The sequence below is a fragment of the Topomyia yanbarensis genome, chromosome 2, assembly GCF_030247195.1.
Source record: "Topomyia yanbarensis strain Yona2022 chromosome 2, ASM3024719v1, whole genome shotgun sequence".
NCBI lineage: Eukaryota > Metazoa > Arthropoda > Insecta > Diptera > Culicidae > Topomyia > Topomyia yanbarensis.
In genome coordinates this window covers 282,379,318-282,396,595 of record NC_080671.1, presented here as the reverse complement: position 1 = coordinate 282,396,595, position 17,278 = coordinate 282,379,318, and the positions used below count along the sequence as shown (strand labels likewise).

Here is a 17,278-nt window from a genome sequence, read left to right as displayed (position 1 = left end):
TCTTTTGTACGACCAGGCACAGTCTTGAGTGGCATCACAGCATCGCTTCGTTGGTTCGGTGTGGTTTGTTCGAATCGAGCGCCCGATTTGTTAAGTGTTTAGAGTGGATTTTATATGATTAGGGGTTTAGTCGTTCTACCACTCTGATGGCTCATGCGAGGGATTCTTTTTGGGATGAGGATTAGTTGTCTTCAGCTAGAGTCAATTGGGAATTTCCCGGTTTACGCATTGACTCGAATATGGGTTGCCATAGTCAGGATAGCATCCTTGAGGGAGGAAATGTTTCTACTATATTACGAATGCCTTTGTAGCATTCGATTGAGGCCGAGACAAAAGCGGAAAAAATGCGAAACTGTTTTATTTTGATGACAATCACTATTTTATTTGGCGCGTGAGGCTTGTGGGAGAGACCGGTATTCTGTATAGTCTGATACATGTTGAAGGTTGGGTTTAGTCGTCCTCATCTCGACAGAGAATATTCCGGCAGTCCGGTTCGTCCACTTGCCAAGATAAATGAAAATTACTCAAATGAAAAAAGTTTCATTTTTGTTTTTGAACTGCGAAATACTGCTCAATTTACATTTTCGTCACATTCTGCAGCCAAATATTCGTGAAGCATACATGAAATTCCAAACCCTATTCCAACCCATATCCTGGTAATCTTCCATGATGTTTTTTGTGGTCTGCGTGGATGGAACATTCAGCCATTACTCCTCCTATCGTCGGCCTTGGACTGACTTGCACTCATTGCCCCACCAATCGTCTTCCAAGATATATACAGCCTTATTCTTGCGTTAGGACGGATTGATTTTTCGAACGAATGTAATTCGATCGAATCGGACTCCCGTTTGATTTTGCTGTCGTTATTGGGAATGCAAATCACATTCGTTCGAAAAAGCGATCCGTCTTAATGCAGCATAAGGCTGATAGAGTCGCTTCCAACATCGTAACGTGTCTCCTTACCCCAATTTTTCCCATTTTGCTTCATCGTTGTGGTTGGTTGTTGCAGACAATGAACGGGAACCCGATCGCAGCCAGATTCTCCGGATGGTAGTACAAGCACATTACTATCCCATGTCCTGGGTTACCGTTGATCAACATCCTCCACATCAGCTTTCGATCCAAAGTTACAGCATGATGTTTGCTTTAAAACTTTTGAGCAATGTTATTGTTATTGTTATTTATCAGTGTGCAATCGGGCTGTCTCAACAACCTATTTCTGCAACCTATGTGTACAGTTAATGACACCTACCGTCTATCCGTTGCACTTGACAGTGTGTGCAGTGCTTTATGATCACACCTATGACCGCGCACCCGGCTTCATATGAGCGTTTTGGCGGCTCAGAGGTGTCCTTCCATGTTGCTCAGGGATACATTGGTCCTATACACATACATGCATACAGGCATACATTCGGGCTTACATTCATACATACATACAAACTATTTGGCGCAAGTTTAGAGCGTGTAACGTCGTGTCATCTAGTCTGTCATCCTATGGAAAATCATCCTACCATCGCCTTGAGGTCAACGTCATATTGGCAAATTTCGCATTGAATCCGCTTCTGTCTCTTCCTAATCTCCTTTTTGTCTCCTAGGTCCGAAGCGGATCAATCGACTATTAATTGAAACGGTAAACATACTAGCAGTATTATTAGTCCTTACTCGCGAATACTTTTCCTACAACTGTGCTGTTTCTTCTCTATCTTATAACATAACTCGATTATCCCTATTCTAGTCAATATACATATTCATTACATTATGGACCAGGCAAACCCTTAATTTTTCTATTATTATTATCCTGAGTAGCTATACCAGTGAAGGTATTTTATGATTTCGTTAAAAAGAATCTCTGTCAATAAAGGCGTAAGCAATATTTATCCACATAAAGTTTGCTCGAAACGAATGTCCGCCTGGTTCGACTCGAACAGACCACACCGACCCGAAAGGGTTGCTTATCATTTCTGAGAGCCGGTGTGCTTGATCGAGTTTAATAATCATAAGAACAAATCCTGAATAATTAACTATCTCTTAGGTGCCAGTCCTGCACTCGTTTCCTGAACTAGCCTCATACTCACGATCAAAAGAGTTGACAACTAGTAGGATCTACATGTCCCCCACCCAAACGAATTGATCAACTTGCAAGTAGGAGCACATATCTACCAACCAGCCAAGAAGACTTCCGAATCAATGAGAATGGACCATGTCAGTCGAAGGCCACAGGCCCAGCGCCATCTCGTACAGTGTCATTGTCATTTCTCAGCCCACCCTCTGGCAGACGTTCATCCGCCCATCTAGACTCTGTCAAGATGAGAACCTACAAAGCCTAACTGTTCATATGTGCTAGTCTGTTTAGATTTTGGTTTGCTGAAACGAAACAAGAAAAGCAAAATAATTGTGATTAGTGTCGTAGTTATAATAAATAAGTAAACGATTTCTCCTCTGTTGTCCGTTCCCTTGTTCGTAGTCCTCCCTCCTGTTCCTGATTTGTTTGGGCCACTGGCTTTCCGTTTCCTTAGCCGTCACGCTCGAACCGCACCAATCCGTTCATATCATGGCAGGAGAAACAAATGAAAAGACAAAACAAAACAAAATGAAAATAAATGGACGTCTGCTAATCTGTGCCTAAATTGATGTTGCTTCTCAGTTTTGCACGACCCAGGGGGGACTTGGCCTTGATCCCAATGCTCTGTCACCGATGTTACGTGATATTCGTTATGGAATATTCTTTGTTTGGGGGCCATTCATAAACAATGTTGTACTTTTTTTTATCCCTGATCCGCTGATACGTCTAAAATTCATTTTTAGTTTATATTTCGTTACGTGACGCTCTTCCGCTACTGTCAATATCCATCATCATTTATGAATGGTCCCCTGGTGATATATTTAGAGCACACAATCCAATGAAAAATGGATTGCCAGGATTTTAGTGCGCTCTTGGCGCCTTGTGTCACATCTTCATGTTTGTTATACATATTAAGAATACCAAAGCATGCGATGTGATGACCGGAAGATTAGAGAAGCAACTCCCCCCCCCTCTTCCCCCCCGCTTTAAAACTTTTGAGCAACGTTCTTACAAAAATTTCTCTCACTGTAGAAACGTCAATTTTCAACTTTGTCTCGATGTTTCGAATTGACCACATCGGATTTTCGATGCTTTACCCAATTCATTTCACAGTTGACAGCCAACTGTTGTCGTGAGCACACGCGTTATAACGACAACAATAGTGGTTTTTCTATAAGGAAATTCGCGGACTTAGTCCGGCATATTATAACAGTTTAAACTCCGATATTCGGAACCAGCAACTGCCAATATGGCATCATCAATTGAAAAAACATTTGTCATCAACTTCAAAGTTGTACCGACTAAACTAAACCTGCCTGCGATCGCAGAATTCATAACAAAAGATCTCGCTATTGAAGCGACTAAACTACAGCACTTGCAAGTCAGCAACGGACGCGTCTTCGTGGGCACCGATTCAGCTCAAACAGCACAGGACATAGTGCAAGAACACAACATGAAACACCAACTAGAACACGACGGGAAACCTACAGCATTCCACTTTCAATGGAAGATGGATCTATTGAGGTTAGAGTTCATGACGTCCGCCCGAGTACAACTAATAGACAGCTAGCATACCGGATGCGGGAGTACGGAGATATCATCTCAATAGTCCAATCCACGATTTCAACTTCCCGGCCGTTTTGACGTTTGCTGCGGGTGGAATGACAGCTGTTGTTTTTGTTTGTTGCGTACATTTTACACTGCGACCAACGTTTTGTTCGATTGTTTACATTTGGTTAATACGATTTGTAGTAATTTTTCGTAATTTAATAAAATTTTGTAATCTTATTAAATACGACAATCTGCTAGTTTGCACTGAATATCAAGTCAACGAAGAGTAGCTTTGGTCAGAGTTTTTATTTAGAGCATTTTGTTATTTGTGGGTGAAATTAATATTACGGCTCTTTGTCCTCCGATGTGTAAAATCTAACAATAGCTAACCAGAAATTTATTTATCGATTGATACATCATGGTACATCAATAAAACAAAAGTTATTAGAAACATTGATCCATACTATGTTGTATTTCGACTATGCGAGCTATCAATATCCGTGACGACTGACTTGTTGTTGACTTTTAATGAACTTTCGTCGTATACTAACAATATAATAAAAAACGTAGTTTGGATCGCTACAATAAAAATTAAACTGGTTTGTACATACAGTCGAGGACATGATAGTAGAGGAAAATAGGTGGTTGTGGGAAAAGTAAATTTAACCAATAAAATAGTTTCACTTGCTAGTTCTATAGTTATAGAAAACATTCGAAAATTCTTTGTTCAAGCGATCTATTCAATGCGGATGAACGAGAAAATATCCCGACCTCAAACTGCCATGGTCTTGCTTGCTCCCATTTGAATGCTATAATCTGCTTCTTGGCAAATTTGCATGTACAGTCGACGGACAGACGGATTTGAAAAAAATTAGTTATAAATGTCACTTATCGTTCAATGGGTTCAAAGTTCAATGGCACCCGGTGATCGGAATCCTGAATGGGTCCTGTATGGTTTTCAGCTACATTGCAATAATCTAAACCTTACGGGTTAAAATGGTTTGATTTGATGCGAGACTGAACATTATGGAAGATAGTGTCTCCGGAAAGTTGTGTCCAGTAAGTCAAGGTTTTCTGGATAGTGAAAAAAGAACCTCTGAATTGCCCTACCAGCTGGCAATAAACATTTCATGTATTTTCTTGAGGATTTATCCCAGTTTTGGAGTTGATTGTTGCATTTGAGCTGGATGCCATACTGAATCCATTTAGGATTCCGAATAAAATGCTGAATGGTTTGATCTGGAGTATTTCCCAGTAATTTATACCGAAAAATGAACCTGGTTCTAAATAGTATTCCGGCACCAGGGACACTGGAGCCGGAGTGCGAGTTAGAAACAGGTAGGATTCCGGCTAAACTTTACTGGGTTGTTATCGAAACGTACTTGCTACAATTATGGGATTTTCGATTGATTGACACTGGTGTAATAGACTGCACTGGTTTTGCACCATTTTTGCACTTTCTAGCAGAAGTGTAGAAAACTGGGTATGTTCCATTGACACTTCTGCTAGAAAGTGCAAAACCAGTGCACTCCACTACACCGGTGCACATCAATAAAAAATCCCATTAGAAGTCTTCGACGCTTTATTGCGATGGTAATGTTCAAGGAATAAAAAATACCTAAAATACAAGCCAAACATACAATCAAATCAACGGCATTAATTCCATCTCCAAGAGTCGACATGAATTGTTCCTAGAAGTAAATTTGAATTTCAGAACTCCAATTATTCACGTGATCTCTAAGCGACGTGATTCGTTCACCTCTATCAATATTTAACGGATTTAATTTAGTCCCTTTACTAAGGAACTAGTTTCTTTTGATGTGATTATATTGGGGATATAAAATCCTTTGTCAGCAAGAACTATATCAGCTGCATTCGCGAATATCGAGAAATTCGACAACAGATGAACACAAGCGTTCCATTTGCTGCCAGGCCGATTAGAAATTTTGTAGTTTGCATAAGTTTGTAATCGCTTTGATGATCTAGCTTCAGGATTCTACCGTCTCTCTGTACTAATTTCGAAACTGCCAATAATAAATATCTTTCTATTTCCATACTGTTATTTGAACGATCGAGGCGTATGCTTATCGATTGTATCTTTTGATACGATTTCGATTGCATACTTTAAGCACTCGTACATTGCGAATACTATTCGGTAAAAATACTTCGAAATTGTTGTAGCACACACTGAGTAATATTCATCAAATGAAACGTTACTTAGAAGATTTTGCAATATCATTACGAAGACTTCAGTCTTTGTCATTACACAGTAAGGTTTGGCTACTTTCTACAAAATTGTTAATACGTTGAAAATTTCCTAATGCCAGTCATTTTTCAGCCAATCAAACCGTCGTTTTAATTATCGTAGTATCGTTTCTAGAAATTCAACACGTTGTTGCAACCGTGCCAATTGCAAACGATATCGTTGTTTTAATAATCGACACTCGCGATTTTCATCGGAATGGACTCGGAATGATCCGTTTTGAATTCTCTACATTTGGTGTTTCATCTGAAATGAAAACAAATCTTATTAAACATACTCAGATTCTTGCCAGAGAATAATTACTCAAAAATAGTGACTAAATAAACTAAGGTCCGATTTCTTTACCCACGCATTATTTTTAAAAGTTCAGTGTGGGTGAAGAAATCGGCACTAAATCTAAAGTTACTTTTCATATTTCCACTGTAAGGATATACTAGAAATTTTCATACAGGTACAACTATTTACATGAAGAAGAAAAGCGCCCGGATGCAGCTGACCGCATCGGAAATCTGTCTGAGCTAATTTTTTGATAATTTGGTGGAGAGTTGCGATTTTCATGCATAGCGATGTACCTTTTTTCTAGTTCGATGATTTTTTCAGATCTTCGGAAAAGCCCCTAGCAGAATAATAATGTGTACTGCTCTTAGAGCTGGCATGTATTGCATTATCATGAAATCCGCTTTTTTCTATCACTACAACCTTCTACACGAAGATTGTACATTTTCATGTTTTCAGGGACATTGTTGCTCTCAGAATCTAAACAGCTTATGTGAGAGTCGATGAGTATCACAGTTCCGCTGCTTTACCTACAGCAGGAATTAACACAAACGAACTTTCAACGTCTTTTCAGTCGACTTACAGTTACCTACTACACAGTCATGAGTAATTTTAAATAAAAATCACAACAACTATCCAAATACAGTTTGGTAAACAAACAGTGATTGTCAATTTTCAAACAAAAATAAATACAACACACGAAGAAGAAAAACATCGAACACAGTTCCACCCGCAGCTACTGTCAAAGTTAAAACTGATGACGTCATCGTGGATAAGACTATCCGTGATGAAGTTTGGAAAGATTTCTTTCCTGGTGTTCCAAATGGAGTGAGGATTATGCGTATGAAACTGTCAAAACCGATACCGTCATACGATGGTAGACACGACTATGACTCTCATAACCTACAAAGGTCAAGTCGCCACATGCAAACATTGCAACCGTAGAGTTCACTATGCACAAAAGTGCTCTGAGTTTGCAAAGTCATTGAAACCGAGCGTCAGCGGTCAAAAAAACGAATGTGAAAACTTTTTCTTCTCCGGTAAGCACCTTCAACAGTAGGTAGGTATATGTTCAGCCGTAGCAAATCTCGATACTACTGCTCTCAGCAAAATTTTACCTTCATCAGTTTGTGCCGCTGCGGATGTACCCGGCGAGCACCGTTCTCGTCAATACAACAATAATACGCCGCTGCGAGATCCTTCCGCCAGTGTTAGCTATAGTTGGGCCCGTCACTGCAAGAAAAAAAGTATTATCTTCTTACCTGCTCCTGTCGCCAATGTAGTTCGCAATTACCTTCTCGAAGGAAAATTGACAAACTATCCGTCTCATCACCGTAGCAACAAAAAGAATCTGCAAGCAGAGCGTCTGGCTGCCCCGGTAAGCATTTTGGACAGTATATGTCCCACCGAAGCAAACGTCGATACTGCCACCCTCAGCAAGTTTTCAACGTTTCTAGCTCCCCCCAACGCCGATGAGCCCTGCCGCTATTCGTCGCGTCATCAAAATATAAACAAATGCAAAATGCAATATTGCATTGCAGCATTTATACTCGTCAGCCATCGGCCCAGTTTGTGCAACATTGAAATGATTAGGCAAGCGCCCGTCGTCAGACAAATTTTGACTAGCTACTCGCCTCAACACTGCAGCAACGAACTGGATGTGCAAGCAGCGCCCTTTGCTTTTCTGGTTCTATTGCTCCCAGCTTATATCGCCACCGCAACAACACCCATCAGCTGTCCATCCTGTCGGGGCAATCAATCGATGTCTCTGGAATTGTCCGACTACTGTGATGGAACTTCACATAAAATGATTATGCCAGAAGTGATTTCGGCTTCCTCGGTAAGCATTTTGAACAGTATATGTCCCGCCGAAGCAAATTTAGATACTACCACCTTCAGCAAGTTTTCACCGTTCCCAGCTCACCCTGCTGCCATTCGTCGTGTCGGCGAAACATAAATAAATGCAGTATGCAGTATTGCGTTGCTGCATTTGCACTCGTCAACCATCCGTCCAGTTTGTACAACACTCAAATGATTACGCTAGTGCTCGTCGCCAGGCAAATTTTGATTAGCTACTCGTGTCACCGCTGCAGCAACAAGCTGAAGATGCAAGCAGCGCCTTTTGCTTCGCTGCTCCTTTCCGTCTCAGTTTACGTCGCCACTGCAACGGCACCCATCAGCTGTCCGTACTTTTGGAGCAATCATTTGATCAATCTGCAAGAGTCCATCTGCTGTGATGGAATTTTGCATAGAACGAGTATGCCAGCATCGATTTCAGCTTTCTCGGTAAGCATTTTGGGCAGTATATGTCCCGCCGAAACAACATATGATACTGCCACCCACAGCAAGATTTCACCATTCTCAGCTTTCGCTGCTACTGCCACCTCCATAAGGTGCTTCGCTGGTCTTCGTGTTCCTGCCTACATCGCGACGACCTTTAGCTGGTCGAGCAAACATGTCAACGAACTGCCTTCTCTACGATGGAGCTACAAGATTGCTACAATCAACATGAACGCAGTGACAAACGGGACAAAACTCGATGCCCTGATTTCCTTCATCCGGTCTGCTGAACTAGATATTATCTTCCTGCAAGAAGTGGCAACGACAAGCCTCAACATACCAGGTTTCAGCATTGAGTACAATGTAGACGAGCATGGAAGAGGAACAGCGATTGCAGCACGAAGCTTTTTCCCCCTCACTAACATTGATAGAAGCATGGAATCAAGAATTATCAGCGCACGGATAACGTTTATGCACCGTCAGGAACGCAAAATAGAAACGCTCGGGAGAATTTCTATAACAATGTGCTACCATACTACTTCTACAATGCGACACACACTGCAATTATTGGAAGTGATTTAAACTCTGTAGTGAATCAAAAAGACGCGACCGGTTCTAATGTACACAGTCCAATGCTTAAAAGGTTCATGTCTGCCTCAGGAGTTGACGACAGCTGGGAGCTTATACATCGACAACATGTAGAATTTTCATTTATCAGATCTGACTCTGCCTCCAGGATAGACCGAATTCTTCTCACTCCAAATATACGCGGATGGATAAGAACAGCACATTTTGCAGCAACGGCTTTCTCGGATCATAAAGCATACATTATCCGCACTGTGCTTCCCACACTTGGGAATCCACCTGGTCGGGGTCTATGGCGTATGCATCCAAATTTAGTGAATGATCCAACAGTTATCAACGAACTTCAAGTCAAATGGGTGTATTGGGCAAGGAACCGAAGGAATTTCCGTACATGGATCGAATGGTGGATCAAATTTGTCAAACCAAAACTTATTTCCTTCCTAAAATGGAAAGCTTTGATAAAAAGACTTCCTTCTGTGACACAATGAAACTGTATTACGTTCTGCTTCGCTCATCCTACGATCGCTACTATGGCGATCCCCGACAGCTACGAAGTATTAACCACATAAAGGGAAAAATGCTGCTTCTTCAACGGAACGATGCGCAGCAAACGCGGTGTTGGAACGAAGCATACATCGGCGGAGAAAGCACATCAATATTCCACGTAGCAAATAAAAAGACCCGACGAGCTGAAACTTCGATCAAAATGCTGCAAAATGAAGCTACCCTAATAAGGGATCCAAATGAAATACATCAGAGCGTGCAGGACTATTTCGCGAACCTGTACTCCTCAACAAACACCACAGTAAACGACAGCTTCGATCCAGCAGAACGCATCCCAAACGAGAATCAAGACAACGATCGCATACTGAATTAAATTTCACCAAATGAGATATTACAAGCAATAAAAGCAAGCAGCTCACGTAAATCACCGGGCGTGGATGGTCTACCGAAGAAATTTTTTTTTGAAATCATGGCATGTGATCCAGCGGGAGTTCACATTTATCATAAATGAAGCTATGTCATCCCAAGCTCCCAAGGAATTCTTTGATGGCGTTATTGTGCTAGTATTTGTATTTGTATTTGTATAAAAAAGTCCAACTGACAATTTATCTTAATGAACTATACTAAACTAAGGTAAACTAAACATAATTAAAATAGTGACAATACACGACGACGAAACTGCGAAGAGTTCATGACGAAGTCAAAAATTTCAGCAAACTCGTTGAAGCGACGACTCATTGCTAAAATTGGACTATTGGTAGCGTAGTTAGTGCTGCGCATTTCAGAATGCAGCAGGGCTCGAGGGCGAAGAGAACGGGTAGGCGCGTAGAGGTTGATTTGCGCTAGTAGCTCCGGATCATCATATTCAGCCAGCAGAATCTTTGACACGAAGGTAGCTTGCGCTGCATGTCTCCGGCGTGTTAAAGTATTAAGTCCTAAAAGACGACAACGGTCCTCGTACGGTGGCAGGTTTAATGGATCATTCCACGGCAGTTCACGTAACGCATATCGTATGAATTTACGCTGGACTGCTTCGATCCTAAGGCTCCACGTAGCTTGATACGGGCACCAAACGACGTTTGCAAATTCCAACTGCGGGCGCACCAATGAGCAATAAAGAGCCTTGAAGCATAGAGGATCCCGAAATTCGTTGGATATTTTGAAAATAAATCCCAGCAAACGATTGGCTCTGTCGATGGTCGCTGAGACGTGATGAGTATACGTTAGCTTATCATCAAGAATGACTCCTAGATCCTTCACGTGGTCAAAGCGTTGTAGTAGAGTTCCTGCGATGTTGTAGTTGAAGGTAACCATATTTCTCGTTCGATAATAGCTGATGACAAAACATTTTGCAACGCTAAGGACCATCATGTTTCTTACACAGCAGCTATAAAAGGTGTCAATAAGATGCTGTAGCTCACGGCAATCGGCTTCATTCCGTATAACAAGAAAAAAATTTAAGTCGTCGGCAAAAAACAGCTTTCCTCCACGGCTTAGAACGAAAACCGCATCGTTCACGAACAGTGAAAAAAGTAGTGTACCTAGCGTACTACCTTGAGGAACTCCGGAAGTGTTGAAAAAGGATTCTGAAACAATATCGCCAATTTGAACAACGATTTCACGGTGCACAAGGTAGGATCGAAGCCAATGGCAGAATCTAGTAGAACACCCTAGCTTATCAAGCTTTGTTATCAGTATCTCATGATTAACTCTATCAAAAGCTGCCTTTAGATCAGTGTAAATAGTATCCACCTGCAATTTCTTAGACATTTGTTCCGTGCAAAATGACGTAAAGCAGACGAGATTCGTCTCGACTGAACGTCCTGGGAAAAATCCGTGCTGAGATGTACTAATGTAGTGTCGACAAGCAGAAAATAACGCCCCGTCGCCGAAATAATTGATTCAAACGCTTTAGATTCGACTCCTAGCGAAGATATTCCGCGATAGTTCGCTATGTTGCGTTAGTCACCTTTCTTAAATACCGGGAACATTACTGAGCATTTCCAATCCTCAGGAAACGTTTGCTCCTGGAGCGATAGGTTCAAAATATATGCAAGTGGTGTTACAAGTAAGTCCGAACATTTTTTCAATACAGTTGAAGGTATAACACTGAGGCCGGGTGCATAAGATGACTTGGTTTTCCGAATTGCAGATATAACCATTTGTTCAGAGACAGTAAACACATCCAAATCAACAGCACAAGCAGGAACGTCGCGAGAGGCATTTTCGAGTTCGTTTGCGGTTGGCGAGTCAGTTGAAAAAACACTCGAGAAGAATCTGGCAAACAGCGTACATTTCGCCACAGTTGTCGTAGCTTCTTCGCCGTCGTAAAGCATCCTTGATGGAAGTCCAGTTTCTTTTCGCTTCGTGTTGACAAATGACCAAAAGCCCTTCGGGTTTCGGCGTAGATTATTCTGGATGCGGTTTACATAGCGTTTGTACAGAAGCTTGTTGTAACAACGATACTCATTACTGGCTAAAGTGAACATGCGCTTAGAAAGAGGACACCGTCGATTTGTGTACGCACGTAGGGTTTTTGCTCGAGTACGTTTTAGCTTTCGAAGAGTGCTGTTTGACCAGGGCGGCTTGCTAGGAGGCTGACATTTAGGCACTGAGGTCTCAACACAGTTCAGTAGTAGTCGCTTGTAGATGGCAACTGCAGCATTAACACTCACTTGGGCATGCAGTACACTCCAATCAATTTGCGACAGAGAACTGCGCAGCTTTACAAAATCAGTTTTGCGAAAGTTGAGACGGTCGACAGAAAGAGTTTCTACATACTGAACTGATCGAATAGTGCCAATTGAGATTTCAAGCGCGGGATGAAAGTTGTCAAGTGGAACAATCACGCTGGATGCTTCATTGACGGAACATACAGGTATAATAGTTTCACTAACAAAGACGAGATCCAAAAAGCGTGACTGGTGGTTAGGAATCATGCTTACTTGACTTAGCCCGTTGAAAGCAAATCCGTCCAGTAGCAAACGACTGGCGATGTTGGTTGTCGAAGCAATCGGGTCTGGGTAAGCGTATCCGTGTCGTGACGGCACCCAAATGAGTCCTGGCTGATTGAAATCACCAAGGACAATCATCACGCCATCCGCGCCAGCTTGTGAAGAAGCGTTATTCACAGCATCCATGTGAAGTTGCATGATATTGCAGTCGAGTCGCTTTTCAGGAGGAATATAGACAGCACCAATATAAAAGTTCCTCGATGGAGTTGTAATTCTAACCCAAACAGCCTCAACACTGGTTAAACTACCTACATCAATCTCACATGAGGCAAATGCGGTGGAAACAGCAATCAAAACTCCACGTCCGCGAATACTGTTGCCACTATTTCGGTCCGCACGGTATACGGTGTAAGCATCGCCGAAAAGCTGCACTGATGTTATACGCGCATCGAGCCATGTTTCGGTGAAGACGCAAACATCGTAGTCACCGTCCACAGCAGCTAAATACAAATACACGTCATCAATTTCCGTCTTAAGCCCTCTCGCGTTCTGATAGTAAATCCGCAAACCATCAGTGTCATGTGAGAGGTGTCGTGCTGCATTCCAAGTTTCAGGACTGCGGGCTCGATGATCACTATCACCGCAAATAGCGCAGGGAGAGCAGGATGTACTGTTGTCAGGAAGGGGAACAAGCTGCGATACGGAGGGAATGACTGCGTCATAACTGTTGCGTCCAGCGGCTGACTGCGATGGGAGGCATACTTGAAGGTGCGCAGTATCACGTGTAGCTTCGGAAGGACATATATTATTTAAATGTTTACCTGAGCGGACAGATGCGATGCGATCGAAATTATCATTTTGACATTGAAGGTTCGCTGGAGCGGTAGAGTCGATTGAGTAGTGTTCATCAGCAGACTGTAAGTGAAATTTACATTGAGGGTGTGCAGCATCTTGAAGTGCTTCGGAAGGACATATACCCTTCTTGGCTTTACCTGACACAGAAGAAGTTGCCGATTCGCCAGGTAGTCCGATGTCGCTCACCGAGGAACATGAAGTTAGACAGACGAGTTTATCCGGGATAGCTTGGCGCTACTGTCCACCACCAGATGGATTCTTCTTCGCAGCGATCCTGATGATAGGCCGTTGAATTTTTGAATTGGTCACAAATTCACGAAAGTAGATGTTCTCCGGCCAAGAGTCTTTGGACAGAGCCTTAGCCCCGCATGATTTGCTAACGCCAACTTTGAAGGTGATGAAGCTCAGCGATGAGAGATCCTTATCCTTAGGAACTAGGCGAACTATTTTTGGTTGCATATCCTTTCCCAGACAATCTTTCACAAGTCTAGAAACTTCATCGTCCGTCGTGCTGGGATAAAATGCAGACAAGTAGACCCATAACAGCTCCTCAGGTGGTGATACTGTTTTTATCGTTTCAAACGCAGCTTTTGCTCCACGAATATTAGTGATTTTTGCTTTGAACGGATCATCTTCACGCTTGCGCTTAGGAGTGTTTGGAACGGGATTATATGCAGCAATCCCTGTCCAAGGTGTATTTACCGTTGGAGATAGCGGTTTTGTGTCGACTTTAACCGAGAGAGCTTTAACGACATCTTTTAAATCAGCTATGTCATCCTTTAATGATTTCAGAGAATTGTCGTCGGGCATTGCATTGTCGCAACAACGCCATTCTGCGGAAATTATCGTTACAAAACAAATCAGCACATCCGTTACACATCCAGAATGAATTCCGTGAGTGGATTCCCAGAACATCACGAACGTCATAATCCAACTTGACACATATCATGTGAAACGAATTTCCGCAATACCCACGACAGGTGATTCGCTCAGAATCATTTATGACTTTCGAGCAGTTGGTACAAGCCATGCTTTTGAGCGAAGAAAATAACGCCTACCGGGTATGCAATAAACGCAGCAAAAATGAAGCGAACTTGCATGCAACTATCAGCTATCCACCAGAAGATGTCGCTTTTGTCAACAAATTGAGCGTAACGTTGTGCAAAGTGATAACGTCAAGTAGAAAAAAAACACGAAGCTATCACTTTCACTAAAAACAACACATGCAGCTATCAGATATGATGCTGGTTAAGTTCACGAAACTTCAAAGTTCTTGCACAACCGATTAACACGAAAAATAAATAGTACAAAAATAAAAACGATCACGATTGTTCAACAAGTATAAATTAAAAAGAAAACTACTAGCTTTGTTGACGACCGGGGTGTAGCAAACAGTGATGCCAATTTTTAAGTAAAAAAGAAGAAAAGTGATAACAGTATAAAATCGTACAGACCGATCTCACTATTGAACACCGACTATAACATATTCGCTAGGATATTAAAAAATAGAATGAGTTCCCTGCTTCCACTGGTGCTATCCAAAAACCAAAAATGCTGCAATGGTAAGCGAAACATCTTTGAAGCTACCGCCCGAATACTGGACCGCATCTGCGAACTTAAACAACAGCGCGAAAACGAAATGTTAATAGCTTTCGACTTCGACCATGCCTTCGATAGAGTAGAGTACAGCTTCCTTGCAAGAACGATGGGAAAAATGAACTTCAACTAGGAATTGATAAATCTCTTAATATTCTGCATGAACAACTGCTTCTCCAAAGTTCTGATCAATGGGAAGCTAGGAAGCGAAATCAAGATTCAAAGGTCAGTGCGTCAAGGTCATCCCATTTCAATGATCTTGTTTGTTATATATATACAACCCTTGCTCGATAAACTGCGAAGACATTTTCCTTATGCGGTACTTAACGCATATGCGGATGACATATCTATGTTCGTCGGAAGTGAATCTCAGCTACTTGCAATTCGAAATATCTTTGTCGATTTCACAACTGTTTCTGGAGCAATACTCAACACGCAGAAAACTAACGCCCTAAAGATCGGCACTTTGAACTTGACACCACGTAGCGAGTGTAAATGAATTTAATTTATCACACATATCGACTCACGTTCTTGTTCACTCGGATGTTTCCATATGTTACAATTTGCTATATACCCTCCCCATTAAAACATAATTTTTTGAAGGTCTTTTAACGGTAATCTATTAATAAATCAAGTATCTCACTAGGTGATTGGCATTATTTGGCTGATCCATCTAGTAAAAATACGCTGGTCTGTCCAGAAAATATATTCAAAAGAAAAGTTCCATATTGAGAACTGTGATGAGGAAGCCCACGCCCGCCAACGGAAATATACAGATTCTCCATGAAATATGAAATTTCATTTTCCATTTAAATTTTCAATAATGTACTAATGAACTTAAGTAAACAATCTTAAGGTTGAGTATTTCTTGATCGATTAGTGGTAGAAAAAATGAAATTCTTTGATATTTTTTTTTTCCTTTTTTATTTCGACTATGTTAGTCACATTTTCTTTTTTACGTTTTAACGACATTCAATTAGCTAGAGATTACTGGGTAGGGAAAGTTATGAAACTTAGAGCCATAGTACTCAAGTGAGAGCAAGGATGTGAAGTAAACAGATCGGAAAGCTAGAAGTGGCAGGGTCATTAGAACAGGCTTAATATCATGCGGGCTTAATTTTTGCCTTTTGATAATGAGGGTCGAGCTTAGGCAGAATAACTACGAATCCCCCGAGTTCACTATCATGTGTCCTGATAAAGGTAGACGTATCTATCTTTACCGTGACAACCGGCCTGTTGTTGTTGCCGGTTGTCACGGTAAAGATAGATACGTCTACCTTTATCAGGAAACATGATAGTGAACTCGGGTGATTCGTAGTTATTCTGCCTAAGCTCTGCCTCAGCTCGTATATTAGCTATGAGTTCGTCAAGGTTCTTAGATTTGCTGGAATAAGCTTCGCTTTTCAAATAACCCCACACAAAAAAAAAATTAAAGGGTTGTGTACAGGACACGACCACGGTGACATTAAAAATGTAGTTTTTTCAAGAGCGTGCAAATGAATTTAATTTATCACACATATCGACTCACGTTCTTGTTCACTCGGCTGTTTTCATATGTTACAATTTGCTATATACCCTCCCCATTAAAACATAATTTTTTGAAGGTCTTTTAACGGTAATCTATTAATTAATCAAGTATCTCACTAGGTGATTGGCATTATTTGGCTGATCCATCTAGTAAAAATAGGCTGGTCTGTCCAGAAAATATATTCAAAAGAAAAGTTCCATATTGAGAACTGTGATGAGGAAGCCCACGCCCGCCAACGGAAATATTCAGATTCTCCATGAAATATGAAATTTCATTTTCCATTTAAATTTTTAATAATGTACTAATGAACTTAAGTAAACAATCTTAAGGTTAAGTATTTCTTGATCGATTAGTGGTGGAAAAATGAAATTATTTGATAATTTTTTTTTCCTTTTTTATTTCGACTATGTTAGTCACATTTTCTTTTTTACGTTTTAACGACATTCAATTAGCTAGAGATTACTGGGTAGGGAAAGTTATGAAACTTAGAGCCATAGTACTCAAGTGAGAGCAAGGATGTGAAGTAAACAGATCGGAAAGCTAGAAGTAGCAGGGTCATTAGAACAGGCTTAATATCATGCGGGCTTAATTTTTGCCTTTTGATAATGAGGGTCGAGCTTAGGCAGAATAACTACGAATCACCCGAGTTCACTATCATGTGTCCTGATAAAGGTAGACGTATCTATCTTTACCGTGACAACCGGCAACAACAACAGGCCGGTTGTCACGGTAAAGATAGATACGTCTACCTTTATCAGGACACATGATAGTGAACTCGGGTGATTCGTAGTTATTCTGCCTAAGCTCGACCCTCATTATCAAAA

The 17,278-nt window shown here is 41.3% G+C and overlaps 2 protein-coding genes across 4 annotated transcripts in view; both read right to left on the bottom strand.

Moving 5' to 3' along the window:
• The window catches only part of LOC131678575 (kinase suppressor of Ras 2), a 328,515-nt gene that overhangs the window by 264,879 nt on the left and 46,358 nt on the right, over positions 1-17,278 (bottom strand). The gene's annotated exons all lie outside the window — the stretch shown is intronic.
• Positions 11,448-13,526, bottom strand: LOC131678577 (uncharacterized). The gene is made up of 3 exons (XM_058958803.1): positions 13,468-13,526; positions 13,297-13,390; positions 11,448-13,219 (listed from the first exon to the last, which is right to left on the bottom strand). The coding sequence occupies exons 1-3, from the start codon at positions 13,524-13,526 to the stop codon at positions 11,483-11,485; spliced, it is 1,890 nt and encodes a 629-aa protein (XP_058814786.1). The 3' UTR covers positions 11,448-11,482.